This window comes from Pelodiscus sinensis, chromosome 12, assembly GCF_049634645.1.
Source record: "Pelodiscus sinensis isolate JC-2024 chromosome 12, ASM4963464v1, whole genome shotgun sequence".
Taxonomy (NCBI): Eukaryota; Metazoa; Chordata; order Testudines; family Trionychidae; genus Pelodiscus; species Pelodiscus sinensis.
The window spans coordinates 22,686,651-22,711,727 of NC_134722.1; the positions used below are offsets into that span (position 1 = coordinate 22,686,651).

At 44.3% G+C, this 25,077-nt stretch overlaps 2 protein-coding genes across 9 annotated transcripts in view; one reads left to right on the forward strand and one right to left on the reverse strand.

Moving 5' to 3' along the window:
* FAAP24 (FA core complex associated protein 24) overlaps nt 1-13,998 on the reverse strand; it is a 28,064-nt gene extending 14,066 nt beyond the window's left edge. Inside the window, exons 1-2 of the mRNA XM_014569489.3 lie at nt 13,951-13,998; nt 13,502-13,607 (exon numbers count right to left, since the gene is read on the reverse strand). Coding sequence (XP_014424975.1) covers nt 13,502-13,600 — 99 coding nt within the window. The 5' untranslated portion in view covers nt 13,601-13,607; nt 13,951-13,998. The remainder of the gene's footprint in view (nt 1-13,501; nt 13,608-13,950) is intronic.
* CEP89 (centrosomal protein 89) overlaps nt 1-25,077 on the forward strand; it is a 113,308-nt gene that overhangs the window by 4,486 nt on the left and 83,745 nt on the right. For 3 of the 8 annotated variants that reach the window (XM_014569481.3, XM_075940115.1, XM_075940113.1), the window contains exons 3-9: nt 943-1,101; nt 2,785-2,983; nt 5,032-5,137; nt 11,684-11,715; nt 12,904-12,993; nt 19,118-19,172; nt 23,651-23,869. In XM_014569481.3, the coding sequence (XP_014424967.1) occupies nt 943-1,101; nt 2,785-2,983; nt 5,032-5,137; nt 11,684-11,715; nt 12,904-12,993; nt 19,118-19,172; nt 23,651-23,869 (860 nt within the window). The remainder of the gene's footprint in view (nt 1-942; nt 1,102-2,784; nt 2,984-5,031; nt 5,138-11,683; nt 11,716-12,903; nt 12,994-19,117; nt 19,173-23,650; nt 23,870-25,077) is intronic. The other 5 variants (XM_075940114.1, XM_075940117.1, XM_075940116.1 and 2 more) reach the window with 3 other exon arrangements.

Below are 25,077 nucleotides of genomic sequence, written 5' to 3' on the forward strand. Positions count from 1 at the left end.
AAAGGTTCTTCACACAGTATCTTTAAGTTTAAGAACCTGATGCTGGTGCCTTCCACACAGGCAAAATTCCCATTAGTTTGCTTCTTACAGAGAGCATTAGCAGGCCCTAAATAATACCATCAGTACTAAAGGAGGCCCGATTCCTGCGAAAGCAAGAAAATAAACAACAAATTCTTTAGGTTAAGCAAGGAATACCCATGGTACCATAGAAATGTTATTTTTCTGTTCCTTTCCATTTTTAGTCCCCTTTCAAATTTTCTTTCTCCTCCTGTATTCCACTCTCTCTTCTGCTGTACGTTATCCCTCACTGCTGGTAGTTGTTTTTCAGTCTTCTTTCTATGTCAATCCTCACCTGTTTCCTGGCTGTGTTTGGTATGTCCTTAGTCAACCTCAGTTCGTGCTACCTTTGGCTCTAAGGTTTTCTCTTTTCTTATGATTTTTTCACTATTTTTTACTCTTTGATTCCATTTGTCACCTCACCCTGTAACCCCATTCCCGCCAAATATACTCCGTCTGTCATATCCCAGATCACAATCTAGAACATTAGTTTCCATCCTGAAAGTCAATAGCAGAAGCAGATTAGGGAATAGCAGGTGACAGGGAACATGGGGATGATACTGGGTACTGTGGAATACTTCAGGCAAATTCTGCCCTGAGTTTTATATATTCAGCTCCATGCAAACCATTCAAATTTCTGTACATGTGATGTAGGAAAGTATGAGATGGAACAGATTTTACACACAGAATAAAATTATAGCTGAGTTTAAGCCTAAACAATTCTGTGGGTTGGTGGTTTAAAACATTTTAAGATTTTTTTTATATTATTAAGTTTTAAACTTTGTGCTATCACCTAATTAGTAAAGGTGCTTCACAAAAGGTACAGATAAAAGCTTTGAGCCATAGCGAATACATCACAGTGATTGTTACTTTGCTTTCTTCTAGATCTGCCCTAGCAGCAGCTATTCTAGTGACAACTTTAACTGGGCGTACAGTTGCTATTCCTCACCCTCGTCAACGATCATTTTCTGAAAGTGATACCACCTGTTTGGAGCAAGAAAGTTTTATTGAGCCCTATGCCACAATCACTGAGCTCAAACTAGGGTAAGTCAGACTTTCTGTTTCAGCATCTCACATTGTGAATAAAATCTGAAAATGATGTTTGCACTCTTATTATGAGTTATGTTAAATATTTTCAAGCCCTAATACTGAAGTTACTTATTTAAACTAATCTTTTCCTTTCAGTGTCCTAGGTTAAGTGCAAGGTGCCCACCTATTTCCCTTTCCCCATTTTCCATTTCACATATATGACAGTGTTATAACCACAGATTCCAGAGGAGAAAGATTGAAAAGTGCAGCAAGACATAACAGTAAAAACGTGCATATGAAGGTTTACCAATTCACCCCCATTTGCACAATTATTCTTAAGGAATCATCTGAGTTGCACATAAGGTAATTCCGTTGGTAGTCCCATTAAAAATAGAGGATGATATGCTTTCATGTGTCTATCTACCAGATGTGGGGGATGCAAATTTCCACTTTCAGTGACATAAACCAGAGTGTGAACTAGGGATGTTAAACACCAGTTAATTGAATATTCGAGTAACCTCATGAATTCTTATTGGTTACTAGGGATGTTAAATTTAGATTCATTGGCTAATTGAATAGTCGATGCAAATTGCATCGACTATTTGATTAGTCAATAAGGGCGCCTCCGCCTTGAAGTGTAGCAACATCTCCAGGGCTCTTCTCTGCAGTGAGAACAGGGCCAGCGGGGGCTCAAGCAATCCCCCATTGATCCCATTCTCTCTGTGGTGTTTCAAAACGGCAACACCACATGGAGCCCAGGGTCAGCAGCGGACTCCTCAGCTGGCCTTGGGCTGCATGCAGCGTTTCAAAGTGACAGTGCTGCATGGAGCCCAAGGTCTGGCCTCAGGCTCCAAGGGTGGCTGCCACTTTGAAGCATCCCTTCCTCTCTCCACCCCTGCTCTTGCTGCTGATAGAGGTAGCAAAAGTGGGGGAAGCAACTAGTTGACTAGCGTGTAGACTATCTGATAAACATTTGCTTATTGGATAGTCGACTAGTTGTTTACATCCCTATTGGTTACTCAGCTATTCTGTAGTCCTCAGGGGTGGGGCCGACAGCAATCCAGCCCCTCTCCCGAGGAGCCCCTTTCCACTCCACGCTGCTGCCTGTATATCAGAGGCAGCAACGCGGGGTGCCAGGCGAGATCTGGTACGCAAGGGGAGTCGGTTTTAAAACCAGCTCCCCTTGCGGCCTGGCTGCCCATCGCCCTGTGCTGCTGCCTCTGATACACAGGCAGCAGTGCAGAGTGGCAACAGTCCCTGTCCAGGATGGGGTCTGAGCTCCTGGACCCAGCATAAGCCAGAACTGAGCCAGGCTGCCTGCCCATCTGGCTCCTAATACACTTTAAATGCAGAGTCGCAGCAGGGGTAGGCCTTGGACCCAGTGTAAGCTGGGACTGAGCCATACTGCTGGTCAGCCTGCAAAAAAAATTACTGGTGGGGGGTGCAGGCAATGTGTGTAGTCTATAGCATTAAACCTATAAGCTTTTGCTTATCGGTTAATCAACTATACTATTACATCCCTAGTATGAACAGCTGAAATTCTGGACCATTGCATGCGCCACTAAACATGTAGTTGTCTTTTTTAGACATCTACTGTTGTGTCTGAGGTATATGTTCAGAGTGACTGTTTAAACATTACTAGCCTTTGTTTTTTTGGAAAAGAACAAGTATGTATTTTAAAGTGTTCTCCATTTGCAGGTCTAATTGGAAGCATGATGATAGTGAAAGATCTGTGCAGTCGCTGGAAGTGTCAGGCAATCGTTGTGAAGATGAAGACATGGACACATACCTTTCTGACACAGAAAAACAGCCGGAACACAACTATCAGAGTACAGAGAAAAAAGAGGAAAGCTTAAGCAATGATGCAATTTATGCTGTTCCCCACAAAAATAAAAAGGTTGGTTACTTAGTTTCTTTTGCACATCTTAATATAAAAATATAAGAATCTGAATGTCTGAAAAAGATTATTACATTTTTTCTGCATTCATAAACATTTTGTCTGGTTTGCATTTTTCATTCTTGTCTTGTGTTTCACTTACCTCTGACTGGAGTCCTCCAAGTTAGTTTCATTAACACATTCACAATCACCCACTTGCATTCCTGATGGCTTTGGGGTTTCTTTTACCAGAATGATTTAGAAGTTGCCAGGAAACATATGTAGTATCTTAACACCTTATTTCATGTTTAACGAGTGTGCATATTTATCTGAGCAAAGCATGCACCCTCAGTCCATTTTCTAGACGTTGCAGCCCAGCCTTATTTTATACCTGCAGTTTTGCAGGCAGAAATAACAGATTATGGTTTCTGTTAACATGATATACAGCTACAAATGTTTGTGGGCACAAATCAGTTAGCAATTTAAACCATGTCATTTATACCCACAACTGTTTCCACTGGGAAGATTAGAAGCTCTTTTTGAAAATGTGTGCCCACAGCTCACTGCTGGCTTATAGAGGGGTTCAGTACACTAAGTATGAAACCTCTACTGTAGGCTGTAGAGAAGAATAGCTTGGAGAACTCAAGTCATATGAATTATACATACTTTATAACTTCCAGAAATTGGAATAATGATTTTTCTTTGATTGTTTGTTATATACATATGAACTCACACACACAGCTACATTAAAAGAACATTACTATTGTAAAATCAACCACTCAAAAGTTAGACAGTGCAAGAAATTAAGTTTACTTGTGCAATCCGAATTCATCTGCCTTGCTCATGTGATGATAATTTTTTAATTACATTGTATAGTGTCTTTTCCATAGGATCCTTACCTTGTTAGAGGCACAGAATGAACTCTGATCATTTAATGAACAGCAGCTATTTACTATTTGGTTTTATGTTCCTTGCTCTCTGTGTGGTCTTGAACCTTATTTTTGATAAGCTATTCAAATCCTGTGCTGAATTATAGTTTCTTATGGGCTTTTCTGTAGAGTTCATCACTATCTACAAATGCTTCAAAAACTTTAATTTATCTTCACAATATTGCTGTAATGTGCAAGCTCCCAACCCCACCTACAGCCCCACCTGTTTTGTCCAGGCCCTGTCCCCATGAGAGCCAAGACCTCCCTGCTCCAGCACCATGAGAAGGTGGGGCAGTGTGCGGTCCGAGCCTCCCTGGCCCCAGAGCATGGTGCTTGGGGGCAGCAACACTCTGCTCCCAATATGCCTATATTAGGTGTTCTGGAGCAGAGTCTGGGGCAGGCCAGGCTGATGGTTTGGGAAGGCAGTTTCTTCCTCTGCCTAGTATACTCGCCACCTCTGCTCCTTCCCTCTCCAGACATCTGTCTCTGAGTCTTCTCATCTCTAGTCACAGTTTCCTTGCCAAATCTTTTCAGAAAGCTTCTGTTTTGTCAGCCTAGGCTTCTGCAGCCCAGTCCCAGTGTCATCTGGCTTCTTCTGTCAATCTACTCCTTTCCTTTCCCTGATCTTTCTCTTGTCCTCTCTATATTCGACTCAGGTAGCTTCCTTCTTTGAGGGTATCAGCAGGAAATCTCTGAAATAGCAGGAGAAACAAGATCTGTGCTCTCAGTTCCAGTTTCTGAGCCCATCCCAGAGCTTCTGGAAGCAGCAATTTTAAGAGAAATCTGGCTTTTCCCGTATAGCTCTGTGGTGGAGCATGCTCACTTAGTCTGTGGGGGTGGTACACATACATTCAGTTTGTTGCTTTTTTAAGTTTTTTAAGAAAATACTGTAATTCCTTATCTACTGTTATGATTTTCATACATGTAAATCTAAAAGAAAAAAGAGGAAAATATGGATTTAAGTATAATCTTGATAATCTTGAAACATATCTGTTCAACAGTCATTTAAGGACTGGTGAAGGTGTTAATGCTATGAAAGTGTCACATGGACTTGCATGCTTGCAAATGCACATGAGCTGCTGTTTGGGTGTTCTCTGGATTTGTATAATATGGTAACTTCTCTGTGATATTTTCATTCAGGGAAAGGTTCCAGTATCTCCTAGTGTTAATGATGATGAGAATGAAATTTCTTCCCATGAAGCTGCTTTTCCAGTTTTAGTAGACCAGTCAAATATACAAGTGGAAGGTAACAAATACACTTTAAAAGTGATTTTTTCCTACTTTTTAACCTCCAAGAGTAACTATGAACTTTGGCACAATCTATCTGTTAAATGAGCCTCATTACCAGATGCATAGAGGATAACTAACGTAATGCCTGTTTTTAAAAAAAAAAACCTGAGATGATCCTGACAATTACTAGGAATGTGTTTATTCTTGTAAATGTGTAACTGCCTGTCCCATGTCCTGCCTGCCCTCCATGCTGCTGCTTCTAAACTGTATCAGAGGCAGCAGCATGGTGGGGAGCAGTCCCCACAAGCACCGGCTCCTGCCTGCACCCATCCTCCTGCACTGCTGCCTCTGTGGGAGGCAGCGGGAGCGGGAAGGGAGGTGGCTTCCTGGGAACTGGAACGCGCAAAGAGCTGCCTTAAAAGCTGCTCCCAATGCCCATCAACTCCTGTTTCCCTGATTCAGAGACAGCAGCACGGTGGGCATGCTGTGTGTAACTTTCAGGGTAACAGTATACACAGGTACATGTTCACATCCCTACAATTACAGGCCTAACTTCCATACAAGGCAAATTGTTTAAACAATAGTAAAGAACAAAATTAACAGAGACATTGATAAACAAAGTGTGTTGGAGAAGAGTGAAGAGTTGTTTTTCTAAATGGAAATTAGAATGCTTTGACTAGTCAGCAAAGATGCACATGAGTGATACTGTCAATATACAGTAAAACTCCCAGTTGTCCGTTATCCAGTGGTCTGGCACTTCCAATACAGGCAGTCCCCCGAGGTACGCGGATCCGACTTATGTCGGATCCACAGTTACGAACGGGGCTTTTCTGGCCCCGGAGGATGGGAGCAGCGGGATGCCCAGATGCGCTGCAGTCCCGCTGCCCGCGTCCTCCGGGGCAAGAAAAGCTGCTCCGCGTCTTCCTGGTCTGCTGGGGGGAGCCCCCCCTAGCAGACCAGGAAGACCCAGAGCAAAGCTGCGGAGCACGCGGGCAGCGGGACAGCCCAGGCGCGCTGCGGCTGTCCCGCTGCCGGCGTCCTCCGAGGCTTTGCTCCCCATCTCCCTGGTCTGCTGGGGGGAGCCAAAGCCTCGGAAGACAGGGAGCAAAGCCTCGGAGGACACCGGCAGTGGGAGAGCCGCGGCACGTCTGGGCTGTCCCGCTGCCCGTGTGCTCCGCGGCTTTGCTCCACGTCTCCCTGGTCTGCTCCCCCCCCCCCCCCCAGCAGACCAGGCTTTTCTCACCAAGTCGCCTGGGGTAGAGGAGCTGGGGCGCTGCCGGGTTGGTCCCGCAGTGCCACTCCTCGGCACTACTGGACCAACCCGGCAGCACCCCAGCTGCTCTGCCCCAGGCATCCCCAAGTCAGCCACTGCTGAAACTGACCAGCGGCTGACTACAGGAAGCCCGAGGCAGAGTTGCTCTGCCCCGGGCTTTCTGGAATCAGCTGCTGATCAGTTTCAGCAGTGGCTGACTTGGGGACACCTGGGGTAGAGCAGCTGGGGTGCTGCCGGGTGGGTCCCCGCAGTGCTGAGGTGCGGCGCTGCGGGGGACCTACCTGGCAGTGCCCCAGCTGCTCTGTCCCAGGTGTCCAAATTCAGCTGCTGTTGAAACTGATCAGCGGCTGATTCCAGGAAGCCCAGGGCAGAGCAACTCTGCCTCGGGCTTCCTGTAGTCAGCCGCTGGTCAGTTTCAGCAGCGGCTGAATCTTGACGCCAGTTCTGACTTACATACAAATTCAACTTAAGAACAAACCTACAGTCAGTCCCTATCTTGTACGTAACCCGGGGTCTGCCTGTAGTCCGGCACCAGCTGGAACCTGGAAGTGCTCCGGCCAGCTGGAAAATTGGAGCTGCTCCGCGCTGTTCCCCAAGTCCGCTGCTCTGCTGCTGAAACTGGCCAGTGGCGGACTTGGGGAAGAGGCGCAGAGCACAGCAGCTGGGGTGCTGCTGGGTTGGTCCCGCAGCACCGCCCCTCACCTCCCCGCTCAGTGCCCAGCAGCACCTCAGCTGCTCTGCTGCACGCTGCTGCTGAAACTGACTAGCAGCGGACTTGGGGAAGCTGCGGAGCAGAGCAGCTGGGGTGCTTCCGGGTTGGTCCTGCAGCACCACTCAGGGGCGGCGCTGCAGGACCAACCCGGCAGCACCCCAGGTGCTCTGCCCCGCCACTTCCCCAAGTCGCCACTCCCGTTTGCAGCCCTAGCTGGCCTGTCACCTGCGGCTGCGCGGTGCTTCCCCCGCCTCCCTGCATAACGGCGGAGGGTTCGCCCCATGCTGCGCCATTCCCCACCGATTCCCCTCCCCTCCCCCGACCTGTCACAGCTCCCCTTCCGGAGTATCTCCTGATATTCCGGCATATCCGATAATCCGGCACCCCCTGGATCCCAAAGGTGCCAGATTATCGGAAGTTTACTGTAGTATACTTTGATATTCAAAAATTCTTTTATCCAAGGTTCCCCTCAAAGGTTCTCATGCAAACTGAGCAGTTATGTGAAGGTATGTTCTCTCATGGCTTAGTAACTGGTAAAAATATAAGAAACAAAGGGTAGGAATAAACGGACAGTTCAAAATTATTCACAATAGTTAACTCCAAAAGTGCAAAGAGTTCTACAGATACCTTGCTAAAATAGGTGACAAAATAGCTGATGAAATTCAGCGTTAATAAATGCAAGGTAAGTAAATAATCTCTACTATACAGGCAGTCCCTGGGTTACGTACAAGATAGGGACTGTAGGTTTGTTCTTAAGTTGAATCTGTATGTAAGTCGGAACTGGCATCCAGATTCAGCCGCTGAATCTGGACACCAGTTCTAGCTTACATACAGATTCAACTTAAGAACCCCAGGCGTCCCCAAGTCAGCTGCTGCTGAAACTGATCAGCAGCTGATTCCAGGAAGCTCGGGGCAGAGCAACTCTGCCTCAGGCTTCCTGTAGTCAGCTGCTGGTCAGTTTCAGCAGCGGCTAACTTGGGGACGCCTGGGGCAGAGCAGCTCGAGTGCTGCCGGGTTGGTCCAGTAGCGCCAAGGAGCGGTGCTGTGGGACCAACCGGCAGCGCCCCACCTGCTCTACCACAGGCCCCGGGCTTTGCTCCACGTCTCCCTGGTCTGCTGAGGGGGGCACTAGCTGCGTCCCCGCCAGCAGACCAGAGAGACGCGGAGCAAAGCAGCGGAGGACCCGGGCTGGACCCGCTGCGCTTCCAGATCAGCTGGAAGCGCCGCGGTCCGGCCCGGGTCCTGCGCCGCTTTGCTCAGCGTCTCCCTGGTCTGCAGACCAGAGAGACGCTGAACAAAGCGGCGGAGGACCCGGGGCCAGACCCGCGGCCGCTTCCAGATCAGCTGGAAGCGCCAGGGTCCGGCCGGGTCCTGCGCGGCTTTGCTCAGCGTCTCCCTGGTCTGTAGACCAGAGAGATGCTGAGCAAAGCGGCGCAGGACCCGGGGCCGGACCCGCCGCGCTTCCAGATCAGCTGGAAGCGCCGGGGGTCCGGCCCCGGGTCCTGCGCAGCTTTGTTCAGCGTCTCCCTGGTCTGCAGACCAGAGAGACGCTCAGCAAAGCGGCGCAGGACCCGGGGCCGGACCCGCCACGCTTCCAGATCAGCTGGAAGCGCCGGGGGTCCGGCCCCGGGTCCTGCGCGGCTTTGTTCAGCGTCTCCCTGGTCTGCAGACCAGAGAGACGCTGAGCAAAGCGGTGCAGGACCCGGGGCCGGACCCGCGGCGCCTCCAGCTGATCTGGAAGCTCCCGCAGGTCCGGCCCCGGGTCCTGAGCCGCTTTGCTCCCCGTCTCCCTGGTCTGCTGGCTCCCGCAGCAGACCAGGGAGACGGGGAGCAGCTTTTCTCACCCCGGAGGAGGCGGGCGGCGGGACCAGGCGTCCCGCCGCTCCAGTCCTCTGGGGCGAGAAAATCCCCGTTCGTATCTGCGGATCCAACGTAAGTCGGATCCGCGTAACTCGGGGACTGCCTGTACATACAAAATGATGGAATCTAAATTAGGGTATATGTACACTGCCACCCTAGTTTGAACTAGGGTGGCTAATGTAGGCATTCGAAGTTGCAAATGAAGCCTGGGATTTAAATATCCCAGGCTTCATTTGCATCTTGCCGGGCACCACCATTTTTAAATCCCCCTTAGTGCGGACTCTGTGCCCGCAGCTACACGCGGCACGGAGTAGGTAGTTCGAATTAGGCTCTCTAATGTACCTGTGGTCCGGCCAGCTGGACAATTGGAGCTGCTCTGCGCTGCTTCTAAGGGGGATTTAAAAATGGCAGCGCCTGGCAAGATGCAAATGAAGCCTGGGATATTTAAATCCTGGGCTTTATTTCCAACTTCGAATGCCTACATTAGCCACCCTAGTTCGAACTAGGGTGGTAGCGTAGACATACCCCTTGTCATTACTTCTCAAGAAAGCAATCTTAGAGTCATTGTGAATAGTTCCCTGAAAACATCTGCTCAGTGTGCGGCAGCAGTTAAAAAAACTAATTGTTAAAGACATGAGGAAAGGGATTGATAATAAGACATAAAATACCATAATGTCACTATATAAATCCATGGTGTATGAACATCTTGAATACTGTGTACAGTTCTGTTTGCCTCATATCAGAAAAGATGTATTAGAATTGGGAAAAGAGAACTACAACAAAAGAATAGAGGTATTGAACAGCTTTGAGGAAAGATTAAAAAGACTGGGACTGTTCATTTTAAAAAATGACTAAGCAGGAATATGATAGACATCTATAAAATCATGAGTAGTGTAGAAAAAGTGAATAGGAAATAGTTATTACCATGCCACCTATCACAAGAACTACCATGTCACCTATCACAAGAGGAAATTAATAGGCAACACATTTAAAAATATGAAGTATTTTTTCAAACAATGCATAGTCAAACTATGGAACTCATTGCCATGGGGTATTAGGAGGGCCTAAAGTATAACTGGGTTAAAAAAAGAATTTGACAGTTTCATGGAAGTTAGCTCCATTATGGCTATTAGCAAAGACTGTCAGGGATGCAACTCTGTTCTCTGAGTGTCCCTAAACCTCCAGCTGCCAGAAGCTGGGACTGGATGGCGGGATGGGTCATTCAAAATTGCCCCATTGTGTTCACACCCTCTGAAGCATCTAGCACTGACCGGATATGGGATACTGGCTGACATGAACTATTCTGACCAGAATGGCTGCTTTTATGACTTCAGCAAGGCCAGGATTTTTACCCAAAACTTTGCCTCCATACAAATTTGTATTATCTGAAACGGCTTGTGTGGATTCAGCCCTACAAAGCAGCCATCCATAAGGACTTGTGAGTAAAGCCTTTATTACTTTACTCTCTCCTTTATTTTTCCTATCCATAATTTTCTGGCCACTGAAGAGCTTTCAGTTTTAATGTCTGCTATCTCAGTGACTGTTTAGGTTATGTGACTCACTTTATTCATACTGAGAAATCTGTCATAGGCAGCAACACAGGTTGGCAGGCAGGAGCTAGTCTTCGAGGGGAACAGAGGCAGCAGTGCAGGGTGGCAGCAGCCCCTGTCCCTGTGGGGTCTGATCTCTCCACGGACAGAGGCCCCTGTTCATGGGGGGTTCGAGCTCCCCGTGGATAGATGCTGCTCGGACCTGCTGCAGAAAAGGCTGCTTCACTGCATCGTCCCCTGCTGCTTCCCTCATCCTCTATCAGAGGCAGCAATGCGGTGCAGTGCGGCGGGTGGATCCGGTACTCATGGGGAACTGGCTCCCCACGGGCACCAGCTCTCCCCCCTTGCTGCCTCTGATGCAGAGGCAACAGGGGCAAGGGGAGTGTATGTAGTCAACAGGATTAATCGTTAAGCCCATCCTTATTGGTTAATTGTGTAGTTGTCTGCATGTTGACATCCCTTAGTCCTACAACAGCAATTTAATCAGGTATTTAAAAGAGCCAAGTCAGTCATCCCATTGACAAGAAATCTGTTTCTCGGTAATAACCTTACTTAGACTATCAGCTGTTCTGGACATCAGGATTCTTTGAGCCCTGGCAGCTCTAAACAGCGTACTAGATTGAAGCAGCTGAATGTCTTTTTGTGAACTGTTCAAATCTGAAATATTTGCTTCTGAATTTTAAATAGTCAGTAACTATTAGCAAGGATGGGAAGGAATGGTGTCCCTACTCTCTGTTTATCAGAAGCTGGGAATGGGTGATGAGATGGATCACTTGATAATTACCTATTTCTGTTCATTCTCTCTGGAGCACCTGGGATTGGCCACTGTCAGAAGACAAGATAATGGGCTAAATGGGACCTTAGGTCTGACCCACTATGGCCATTCTTATGAGATCCTAAAAGAATAGCAAAATAAACTAGAGGAAGACATCAATAAATCTTGATTTCTCCCACATTTCTCTTTATAATATTAAAATAAACATATATCAGTTTTCTGATAAAATATATGGATTATAATAAAAGAGGAATTAAATTATCTAATCTGTGTACTCATTTGGGAAGATGTGCTTAATGTTGTCTGCATTTTCCTATAGTCTTATGGTTTATGGACTTGCAAAAGATTTTTGTTTTGCATTGATGTAAAGACCATCTATTTTTTTTCCTTAGCAGAAGATGAACCTCCTGTTTTGACTCTAAAGGTAAGAGTATGATGAAGGTAATGATTACTGTGCATTTTGGAAAAAAAAGTGTCATAAATGACTGATTGCTCAGATGAAAATTACTTTGCTGTCACCAAGGAGCCTTTTACAACTGACCTACAGGTTAATGACATCCATTTATTTTGAAAGATCCCAAAGCACTTTACATCAGTTCACCCTTTAGTAAAATGCAATCACTGTTGAGGTGAAACAGCAGTACAGGATGCAGAAACAATGCATAACAAATTCAGACAAGCGCCTGGAAGAAATAAGTGAAAATGCAAGGCATGTAAACACAAGAGATGTATGTAAATGCTAAAGTTCAGAATCTGTTCCAAGCTTCACCAAAGTTAAGAGGATTTGATGTTCCATTTGGGCCATCCCTAATAGTAACATGAGCTAGAATGTGGCAAATGTCAGAAGTAAGGCCCTACAGCTGTGCCTGCTCTGTGTTCTGACCATCTGTGGAGTCAGCCAGACTGCCAAATGGACTGCCCTGGATGATTGACTAAGGAACCTAGTAAGGCGGTTCTTAAGCCAGCAGCAGTTTACTGGATGTTCAACATACATGTCTGTGGATTTTCTGCCTTCTGCTTGCCTTATTCCAAGACCTGCTCCCAGCTCTGCCCCTCCTTTCTAACTGTGGGTTGTGTTACAGCAGTGTTATACAGTATACGCCTATAACTTTATAAACAATATTCATAAACATTTAACCAGGATATTAATATGCAGCAGATTGAGTTTTCAAATGATACCTCACAAGGTATACTTTGTGTAAAATTTATCATAGTCTTGAAAAAGTGGTCACATGTGCCCAGCACCCAGACTTATTTCAGTCTCGTGGACTGATTGCTGCAGTCTTCCCTGACCATCAGCCCTGATTTTGCTTAGGTCTCAACTCTGGCTTTGGTGCTGACTTGCAGCTCCGATCTCTGGCTCTGGTTCTACTTTGACCTTTGGCTGTGGCATTTGGACTCCAAGCACTAGACCTGGCTCCCTGCAACTTATCTGGACTGGTAGCAGCTTCTGAGTACTTACCATGCGAAAGTACTCCCATTGTGTCCTCAAATTGTGAAGTCGAAGTAAATGCTTCTAAAAACCCATCCTCCTTATCTAGTAAAATTTTCAGGATTCAAAGGAAAAAGGAGTACCAAGTCAACAAAAGAAATATATCCTCTCTCTTTTCAGAGTTGTCCAGCACTCCTGACTCCTTGTCAGGGCTCTACGAGTGCAGAAGGGGAGGGTCTGCAAGAGAACTTCAAAACCTTGCCTCTACAGGTACTGATTATAAAAAAACTTCTCCCTGGAATCATAATACACAGATTTTGGGGGAATCACTGCCACCACCAAGTGCTTTTTTTTATTCCTAAAAACCAGAGGTGAACACTTGAAATCATCCCCCACGGTAGCCCAAGCTCTTTTACCCCAAAAGAGCTTGAAAAAAGAAAAGAGAAAACCAAGCTGCAGTCTCTGGTAGCTGACCCCTCAGTCAATGGCATGCAGATACAGACAAACAGACCTTCTAGGACGGAAGAATCAAATCATCACCTTAAAGAAAGTGATTTTTATTACAAAACAAAAGATATATTTGATAAAGCATACTTGGTTGCTAGATGTTACAGAGCAATTAAGGAAAACAAAATACAGAGAAAATCACTAGGAACGATGCTTAGTTGGTAATTGGGGAGGTGAGGCATAGACTCACACAGAGCAGTTCAAACCAAACCACAAAATAAAGAACAATTGCCCCGAACATGACTGGATTCACTTCTCTCTTTTTACTTACTTCTACCTGGAGGACCTCTCTTCTGCTCCTCTCACTGGGATGGGGTATGGCAAGGCCTCTGGCCTGCTGTAGGGGGTGTTGTAGCTTTGTCCACCTCATCACAGAGCTTGACAAAAGAAAAGAGAAAGACAAGCTGCAGTCTCAAGTAGCTGACCCCTCAGTCAGAGGCATGCAGATACACACAAACAGACCTTCCAGGACACAAGAATCAACCAATACTGGTTAATCAAAACAAAAAGGAAAATACTTTTATTATCAAAACAAAATTTTCTGTTGCAAGCATAGAAAATAACTGGGTGTTAAAAGCCATGGAGTGAAATAGATTCAGGGGAAATCCCTGGGTTATAATTCTTAGTTACAAAAGAGAAAAACAATTAACCAGCTGATAAATGATTTCCAAATCCCTAAATAAGAAAATCAACAAAACCTATAAATTTTTCCCTACTTACATATTTCAAGGAGTCCATTCCTGGGAGAATTTGACGCCTTTGTTACCTGGGGAAAAAGCAACTATGATCTCAAACAAAAGAAAAGAGGAAAAAAAACCCTCTCTTGGTTTGACATTCCTATCTGCATTTTATTGGCTGAATGCCTAAAGCCCCCTCCCTTAGGTGCATCTCTAGAGTGCTTAACCCTTTCCTTGCTCTCGAGCTAAGTCAGACTCTCCTTAGCAAGCTCATATGACTCCATCATTCCTGGATGAAGCTATTTTTGTTCATTTATCTGTCAGTGTGTACAGTCTCAATAGATGACTACGAGATGTTCCAGGATTTGTTTTTTTCAGAATGGCTAACATGCTGGAGCTTCCAGTTGAGGTAATTCAAGGAAAAAATATCTTACACGCTCTTGCTCATTATGCACATCGTGCTCAGTGCCTCAACATTTTGCCCATCAGCAGAACTCTGCAAATTTGCAGCTATCTGCTTTATATCCAGGGGTATCACATCTGTGGCTCACTTTTTGCAAATGTAGGTACAGATTTTGTATCTAAAATGCTGCACATTTGCGGATATCCACTTCATATCTGTGGGTATTTGCATCCATGGATGTGGATGTAGATATCTGGGTCATTTTGTCAGATGTGGATGCCAATTTTGTATCTGCGCAAGGCACTACACCTCAGTTGAAGACTTTTAGAGTTAGCTAATTTGCTCTAACAGATACTTGCCTCTCTGGTACCAACATTGATGAGTGCAGACTGCCGCTATCAGGCTTCTTAGTAGGGCTTTGGGAATATTCCATACCAGATTCATTGGTGTTTGCTGCATGAAATTAGAGATTGCATTAAAATAACACCAAAAGACAAGAAACACCCTCATAAACAATGTATTTGGATGGAAAAATTACTTCATATCATGTCTCAAATGAAAACCACTGATCACCAAGACCTATTGGTTAAATATGATTAACTGAAGTGGGATTCCATGGCCAAGTTTTGCCAAAAGTCTTCTTAAGGACAACAGGGAAGATTTAAAGTTGTTCATCAGCGAGGGTTAGCTCGTGACATACACATGCTTCCAAGCAGCACTTCATGCCTTATATGGTGATCTCAAGTGCCATGAAGAGATCCTCATGACTCTACTTTTCAGGGATCCTTAAAGAATTTCAAGTGACAATTGATATTCTCATATTTGAGGGATGTAAAATCCTCTGTGCTAAAACAGGTGCAGCCTTAGGTTATTGGAAAGACCTGTAAAAGTACATTAATCCTCAGCCACAGCAGTTTCTCTCAATAAAGGCAACCTGAACCACCTAGAAAGTGTCAAATTTCTGAGAAGGAAATAATCTAGATCCACCACAATATCTGCTTAGTCTTTGTCATGATTCAGGCAGTAGATTTGACTTCTTGTTTGGCAGTGATATACAGATTGTTTATGATCTTCCAACTATAACCCCTTCAAATGGGAGTTACTTATTTCATTTCTGTGGGATTTGGAACACTATCATTAAAGCATGCTGAGTTCTGGGAATCATAGAGTAGGCTGTTACATTCATTCTGGACCAATCATGCTAGAATCCTCCCAGAAGTGGAGGGGATAGGACCACTGTTCCCTTTAAGATTTTCTGTCCTTGGGCAGGTTGAATTTTCTTTTAGGCAGGTTGAAATTTCTTATGTGCAATACCAATATTGAGGTAGCGTGTGGATGTGCACCAACCAGTACAAACAAAGTTGTAAATATAAATATATATTTTAAACAATCCATTGGTGTGGAAGAAAATATATTAAAACAAGGGATAATTAACAAGGAGCAGTGATTATGATTATTTAATATGAAATCAAATAAAAAGAAAATTAACACTGGGTTGTGCCCAAAAAAGCTCATGATTCTGTTTATATATTTTTGTTAGTCTAAGATGCTACTGGTGGTTTTTTTAAAGGTTTTTTTAGTTACCAACTAACACTGCTATCCCTCTGAGGCCTTTTTAACAGACAAATGCATGTTTCAACGTCCTTGCAAGTAAGGGGTTTCATCCTACAAAACTGCTGGCATCACACTCAGTTCTTGCTGCTTCTGACTCATAAAAGTCAGAACTCTACCAGATAGCAGAGATCTGGCCTTAATGCAATACAGTTTACCATGTATTAATTAGTAACATGGGATTTTAAAAAAATCATTAAGATGAGAGTTTTAGATATCTGCAACCCTCAACAGAATTTCTGTTAAAAGAATCTTTTTCTTTCTTACCTTAAGCCATTAACACAGGCGTGAGCAATAATTTTTGGTGGGGGGGGGCCTCTCCAAGAAATTCTGCACTTTGCCATCGAACTTTCCAATTGTGTAAATGGCATTATAACAGGGGTGCACAATAATTTTTGATGGGGAGGAGGGCACATGAACAATTTGGATTGTGATTAAGGGCTCCACTTTTTCATGATATTAATGGAGGAGGTGCAGGGGTCTGGGATGGAGGTTGGGTGCAGAAGGGAGCTTGGGATAAGGGATTGGGTGTGGGATCTGAGAGGGAGTTTGGGTGAAGTAGAGGATGATGACCTGGGGCAATGGACTGGGGTGAGGAGGGAGTGCAGTGCCTAAGAAGGGGTTGTGACCTGGGGCAGGGGTGCAGAACAGTGTGCAGGGGTTTGGGCTGTGACCAGGGATAGCAGAGGAGTAACGGTAGTTCGGATTAGAGAGCCTACTCCAAACTACCTACTCCGTGCCGCGTGTAGCCGCGGGCACGGAGTCCCAACTACCGGGGCTTTAAAAATGGCGGCGCCCGGCAAGATGCAAATGAAGCCCAGGATATTTAAATCCTGGGCTTCATTTGCAACTTCCGTTGCCTATATTAACCACCCTAGTTCAAACTAGGGTGGTAGTGTAGACATACCCTCAGGCCCTCCCACTCCAAACACTCTCTCTCCACTGCTTCCGCCCTACCTCACTTTATCCAAACTGTCTGGTACTCTCTGCACCGTATGCCCTCCCACACTCTGCTCTCCAATCCCCTGGTCCATGTCACAACCCCCTTCTGTCCTAAGTCACAATCCAAACTCCTGCACCCCAGTCCCTTGCCCTAGGTCACAACCCAAACCCCTGCTCCCCCCTGCTCAGTCTCCTGCCCCAGGTCGCAGCCCCTTCCTGCTCTACGTCACAACCCAAACACCTGCACCCCCTCTCAGAATCTTCCCCAAGTCATAACACTCTCCTTCACCCAAACTTCCTCCCAACACTACTTCCACTCCTGCAATCCAGTCCCTTAGCGCAAGCTCCCTTCTGCACTCAACCTCATCCTACACCCTGCACCTCTTCCATTATCATCATGGAAAGTGCAGCCCTTGATCACTTTCCAAATTGTTGGCGTGCCCCCCCATCAAAAATTATTGTGCACCCCTGTTATAATGCCATTTACACAATTGGAAAGATTGGTGAGTGGCCGGAAACAGTGAAACAGGTGGCTACTTACTACTTTCTGAGTTATTGTGAAGGAGAGGGGAATTCTCACAGATTTTGCCACTAAATAGTATTTTACTGTTTTACTATTTGACTGTTGATAGCGGGTGGCCTTTAGCACTGTTTTATTTGTAATTTGGGTGCTTAGATACCACAGTGATATAATTATCTAGGTAGGCAAAGATTACAAAAAATGGAATGTTTGTTTTAGCTATAAACAAATTACTTAATGGTACCACGGATCAAAGGAAGTTAGGTCCTAATCTTTATATAATGCAGAGTGCTCTCAATTCCTTTGAAGTCAGTGGGCCAGCAGATATTGCTGTCTAGAAAATTCCAAATTTTGAGTCCACAACATGTACATCATGTATAGAATATATATTCATGTAGGCCAGTGGTTCTCAAACTTTTTGGGCTCTGGAGCCCTTTACATGCGTAAAAATTTATGTGGAGTCCCAGCGGTCCACTGATTGCATGTGTTGTACCTCTCGATGTTTCCAGTTTATCAACCTCATGGAGCCCCTGAAGATGTCTCGCGGAGCCCTGGGGCTCCGCAGAGCAGAGTTTGAGAAACACTGATATAGGCAATAATCTAGAACAACTGTACTCACTATTGTAGGTAATCTCTCTCTCTTTATTAAAAAATAAAACAGTCCCCTCCTCCTTTTTATCAATCAGCAGTAGTGAGTAGAAAGGGTGTGGTATACTTATACATGACTAGCCAAGCAATACTAATACTTAGGCTTTGTCTGTACTTCTAAAATTAAAATGCAACTGTAGCAGCGCTTTAAAGTGAAAGTGTGTCCATGGCAGGATCACTGGGAGACAGTTCTTCCAGCGCTCTTATGTAAGCCTCCTCCATGAGGGGAGTAGCTAAGGATAAGTGAACACCGCACACTTATTTTGGAATAAGCTATTCTGGAAAAAATACTCCAAAATAGCTTATTTTGAAATAGTGTGTCTCCTCTACAGGGAAGCCTTGAAATTAGTCTGAGGCAGGCTCCCCTAATGTGGCCAAGCTACCTCGATTTAGAGCCTCAGGAAGCACTAGGAAGTAATTACTTTGAATGGCCCCAGAGAGGAGCTATTTCAAAATAGCAGCAGTGGAGCATCCACACTACAGCTATTCTGCAATACTTATTTTGGACTAGGCATTATTCCTCATGGAATGATATTTACAGAAGTTGGACTACGCCATCCGTTATTTTGAAATTATTTTGAAATAATGGAATTACCATTTAGATGCTCACATTGTTATTCCGAAACAACAGTGCTGAGTAGATGCACCCTAAAAGTGCTGGGAGCCTGTTTACACTGGTGCTTTAAAGTGCTGTAACTTGCTGCCCAGTGTATGTGTGTTTTTCATATCTTTGAGCCAGAATATGTGGTGCGTAAACTGAAAGTATAGGCTTAGCCTTAGTTTTACAAGTAGGTAAACTGATGCACAGAGATATTAAGCTGACATGCAGCAGAGGTAATTGAAACCGTGACAGAGGCTGTCTCTGTGTAAAAGACTATACTTCTCTGTAATTGTTATGGTTTCTTTTATCGTCAGTTTAATATGAGAAAATATTACATATAAATAGAGTAAGGGTTACAAAATTATAATGATAAAACATGGATCTTAGATGCTTCGTAAATATTGTAATTTCTGTGTTGACAGTGAGGATAGAAAAGGATGACTGTTATGTCAAATTTACCTCACATTATTTTGTTTATTTACTAGGAGCAAAAACGGACAGTTGAAAATCCACTAAGCGAAAAGCCTCCACCATCCCCAGGTACTGCTTCTCGGGTTTGACATTATTCTAATCTAAACCATTCAGTTTAGGGATTAAGTTTGTTAAGGCATTTTTTCTGCTTTTACACAAAAAGCAAAAAAAACTTGAGATACAAGATACAGAAAATGGCCAAGTATAATTAATTTAAGTCATAAGCACTAAAGATGATCTCTTTTCATAGCATGTCTGTTAATAAAGCAAAGATTATTGCTAAAGCTATGTCGGTTCCAGGTAGGAGAGAGACATGGTGGGTAACCTAATTAGGGATGTTGTAGCCGGCAAGAGTAAGTCTCAGGTCCGACACTGGATTCCCAAAGTACAAAGGACACCACACAGGTATCTGTCAATCACAAACTGTTTATTTCTTGACAGCTAACAGCTGTGCCCCATAAATGGAAGAACAACATAGCAAAGAAGCGGCATATCTTACGTTCCTTCCTGCAAGCCTGGGACCCTGGGTAGACTGCAAATGAAGTGGGAGGTTGTCTCAGCTTCTGAGGCGCTGGTACCCAAAGCCCATCGGTGAGGTCCAATTTGTTAGGCTCTGAGGCAGCCTTAAATACAGTTTTCCTGCCTTGTTTGGCAGTTTGGAAATTTCCAGGGCTTACTCATTAGTGCTGATGTAGGGCTTAACTGTTAGTTATCGATCTGACTCTGATCTGGTTCTTCTTGTCCTTTGGCCCTGTTTACGTGATCAGTACATTAGGGTAAACAGAATTGTTTATGCGTTCTTGCCCTTATCTTATACTTGTTCTTGCTATACTGGCAACAATGCTCATCTTAAGTGGCATATGTTTCCAAAGACTTGCTTCTGGCCTGTGCTTCCTGTGGTGTGCCAGCTTTGAAATGTACAAGAATCCCCAGCAGGGGCTCTTGTGCATTTCAAAGAGGAAGAGCAGCATGGTGCCTGGGGTCAGCACGGGACTCTGAGTCCCCCATTTGCCCCAGGTTCCATGCGGGCACTTCTGCTTTGAAATGAATGAGTGCCCCCACTGGGGCTCTTGTGCATTTCAAAGCAGAAGTGCCCGCGTGGACTCCTGAGTCAGCGGGACTTCCCGCTGGCCCTTGGCTCCACGTGGTATTCCAACTTTGAAATGCACAAGAGCCCCTGCTGGGGCTCTTGTATATTTCAAAAGGCAGAACAGGTAAGGCTTATTGACTAGTTGAGTAGTCCATGGAAATTCCTTGAACTACTCAACTAGTAAATTAATTGCTGCTTAACATCCCTAAACTTAATATCTCCTGATGGACAAATTTTTGAGCTACGCAGAGCTTTTCATAAAGTGATCACTCTATATCTGACCTATCAGTCCTCATCCTCAAAGGAAATCTGCACAACACTTTCAAAAGATGAGCCTGGAAGCTTGAATTCAAAACTTCACTAGACACTCAAAATCATGGTGTTAATAAAGACACTGGATATATGCATTATTGCAATAATCTGTAACCCACTAACCCTTCTTTTTGTTCTGTGACCCCAAAGGTGGTAAAGGTCACTTCAGCTGGAGTGGTGTTTTTGAATACGTGTTAACTACTTATGCTAACCTAACTGTTTGATCTTGTATTTAGGTGTGAAACTCCTATTACTTTTCTCAAACCTAGCTTAATATACTCTTAGGCTATGTCTAACTTGCAAGTTTTGGTGAACAAAGTGCTGTTGACAGGCAAAAGTTGCCAAAAGTGGAAACTTGCCAAACCAATTTTTCTAGTATCCACTGTCAACAACTCATGGCCACATCTGCAGCTTCCTCATCCATAGAGAGCAAATCATTGTGGGTATGCATCCCACGGTACCTTGTGTCACCTTTACCTGCTAAGCACTATGGGAAAGTGCAATGTAGTTTGGGAATGTGAAACACATCCTGTCAGCCATCTCTTTTCTTCCCAGAAAAACTGGATTTCTGGCTTTTGCACCAGCTCAAGTAATCATGGCGAGAAAACATGGATCTCAGCCTTCTGTCCCTGTATTGTGAGCACTGTGCAGAAGACATCACACATTATAGCGTACCTAATTATGGACTTACTAGTGGATGACGATGATTATGCGTCAGATTTATCAGAATCTGATTCAGATTCATCAGCATTAGAGGACGGTGAATTGATATATCATTTGGCTATGGGAGACCTGATATACTTGTCACTTTTGGACTAGGGAAACCAGCTCCAAGTGGTGTGACCACATTGTTATGCAGGGTTGGGATGAAGAACTTTCGGATACATAAAGAAACCTTCCTGGAGCTGTGTGTTGAGCTGGCCCTGGAACTGCAGCACAAGGACACCTGAGTGAGAGCTGCTTTGTTTTGTGAAAGCTGGCCACTCCAGATGGCTACTATTCAGGTGCAAATCAGTTTGGAGTAGGCAAGTCTATCGTTAGGGCAGTATTTCTGCAAGTGTGCATGGCAAATCACATTTTGATGGAAAGGACAGTGACTCTGGGAAGTGTAGATGACAGTGGCTGGCTTTGCTGACAAGGACTTTCCTAGCTGTTGTGAGGCAATCGATGGGACACGCATCCCTGTTATAGTACCACCACACCTTGCCTCAGAGTACATCAGTCATGTGGGGGTACTTCTCTGTGGTGATTCAGGCACTTGTGGATCACTAAGGGCATTTCACAGTCATAAATTGTGGGGTGATCTGGAAAGGTGCATGATGCATGCATCTTCAGAAACAGTGGCCTGTACAGGAGGCTGCATGCTGGCCTTTTCTTTCCATACCAGAAATGTGCAGTGTGGCATGTGGAAATGCCCAGGGGATGGCAAACCGTGGCAAAATCCACTCACCAGCTCCGCACCGCACATGCGCCAGACCAGCATTGTGCATGTATGCGCCACCAGTGAACAGGGCGACCCTGCCCATGAAGCCTTACATGGACAGATTTTGATAATCCTACACTTTTGATAATCCAATTTTTGATAATCCACAGGCTGCAATCACTGACATATCCCCGCTAAAGGTTGTTAAGCAAACCCAGGCTGAACTTTTGGAGGCATGCTGGGGGCTCCACAGTCCTTATGTAGCCAAACTGTGTTCTGCCTTTGTTCCAGAAGCTCATGTTGAGGACTGGTTTGGAAAAATGTTGTAACAGGAGGCTGGGGCAAAGGCAGCCCTACCATGGAATCTCCGTGACAATAAGTACATTAGGTGAATCTTCAAACACCATTTCCCAGGAAGATTCTCTTGCTATCCGTGTGTACATTGATGCTGTGTTTGGTCATCCGGAACTGCTGCCCTCCCTCTCCAACTGCATAGACCACCCCTCATGGCTGCTGCCCACTGAGCCACCAACTTCACCTGCCTGCACAGCAACTACTCACCAGTGCACCACTTCCATCCTGCCCCGCATGGCTGCCACCTGCTTAGTCATCAACCCTGCCTGCCTGACAGCAGCATATCCTGCGTCCCTTCCACTGCTTCAACATCCAGCATCTGTTCAACAATGAGTTGCTGAGCCTCATCACAAACATCGTTTGAGAACAGTTTCTCACTGCCAGGTGCACAAGTTGTCACCGAATTGACCCTGACCTCTTGGTTCTCTTCAGTCTCTTCATAAACATGTGTCTGTTGTGTATCTGGGACAAGTATTTCTCGCTTTTTTCTGAGAACTATCCAGTGTCCCGGGGTTTGGTTATGAGGTCCACATCCATAATTCCATCCAGTTCTTTATAAAATCAGCATGTTTTGGGTGCAGTACCAAACTGACTATTTGCCTCCCTTGCTGAGTGGTACGCCCACCAGAGTTCCTTGTTCTTGTCTCTGCATTGTAGCGTGTCTTGCTCATACCCCTTGGCACACAAGGCTGCAGAAATACTACTGTACATGTGCCAATTCTTACGGGTCACTTGCACCTTTGATTATACTGAATCTTCAGCCCGCACACTGATAAGATCCAAAAGCTCCTCATTGCTCCGAGCAAGGGAAATTCATCTGTTTCCTTGAGAAGATACCATGAGGCCCACTACACAATGTGCACAAACACAGGAAATGGATTTTAATTTCTTGGAGTTTGCAGATGGGAGGGATGCATCTCTTTACCTGTAAACATTATGCTGCTGCAGGGCAGATGAGTTCAAGGTAATATCCATAGTGGCTAAATAGGACATTATGGGACACCTAGTGGAGACTAGTAAACTCAACAAAAAACCTACCTGGTACATACTGCATGATTGTTGGCAGTGTAGAGACAAAAGTCCTTCATGGAGCTGGAAGTTTTGTGTCACGAAAAATGGCCAATTTGTTGCACTGTAATGTGGATGCTGTGAGGTTTTCATAGTCCAAAGACAGTTTTTCCTCAACAAAATGTGCCAGTGTTGACAGGGCTTTATTCTACCAGATTTAAATAGTTATTTTTCGGTAATACAATGCTAGTAATTTGTGAAAAGATTAAGTCTTTCCCCCTCACTTGAGCTAATAATGTAGAAAAATCTAAACACTTGAATACTGTGTGTCCTATAACATTTTTTCTCTGATATCTTTAGATATAGCTGTTCGGGCAAGACAAGGATGGATGGATATAACTAAAGAAAAGTTCCAAGAACTAAAACAAGAAAATTGGGGTCTAATCAATGCAAATCAGACTATGGCCCTACAACTTGAGGAACTGAAACAACAAATAAAGGGATTACAGTTAAAACTTAACATACTGGAAAAAGAAAATAAAAATCTTAGGAAAGCAGCAGAGAGTTCACATAAGGAAGGTGGGATATAACTTTGGAGTACGTTTTATTGAAAAAGAACTATATTTTCCTTTATTTTCTAACTCACTAATAAACTGTCCTCTCAATAGTTGAGCCCTCCATAAGGTGACCCCTGAAGATATCCAGATAGAATTCATTCTCCAAACATATAATCATCTCAGTTCTTTAAATAGCTTATGGAGTGTTAAATGTAATATTTGGTCAGAATTAGTACTGTATAATAAAGCTGTTGGTGAGTTTGATGTCTCAAAGTCCCACAGAGTTGTCAGTGTTGGAGTGGCACTTTGGAAGTCCCTTAGCAGTGCATCAGAAAACTAAAGTCTTTTTTGAGTCCCTTACACCTTTTTTTATTCAAGTTTTTTAGTGTATGAGAAATTCACTAAACTTAAGAAACCTTGTATTCCAAAGCAGTATAGCTCTTCTACTTGAACTAAAGTAGAATCTGCAATAATTGGAAGTTGTATTAATGCTTTATTTCTGTTTGCATGCCTTTGGCCACTGAAGGAGAAGCCCAACAGAGTATGTTGCTAAGTAAAATGAAGTCTATTATAATTTCATTCCACGAGCAGTCCCTCTTCCTTATAACTTTGAATGAAATAACTCATATCAGCACCTTGACAACCCTGATATTGTCAATTCAGCAGTTCGTCCAAGTTTTACTCCCCTTGCAATCAGGAACAAAATTCCCAATTAATAGAATGGGAACATGAGTGGATTCTTCAGCAGTGCTTTGCATTTTTCTTAAACACATAATCTATTGAGATATTAATATTGATTTTTAGTATGTGGTACAGTTAGATTCCTCATCAGTAGAAAAAAAAAACATGCTTTCATTTTCTTTGTAGCCTTTTTTTAAAGCATAGAACTCCACTGAAGTAAATTATCCCTTTGGGTAAGAGTAGGCATTCACTTTCATTACTTGAAACTAATGAAGTCATCCTCCACTGTTTAAAAAACCAAAAAACCAAAAAAGCCCCCAAAAAACCCAGGCACTGCATATTTCTTTTTTTTCCCCCCATGTCCATGTCATTTTTAGACAGACAAGATACAGAAATATAGTTTGGAAATGTTTAAATAGAATTCAGATGTCAAAACCCACCTTACTCATGCAAAAATACTTTATAAATTGTTAAATATAGAATTTTTGTTTTTATGTTATACATAATTAACTAGTTGTTATTTCCACAGAACACATGAAACAGATCTTC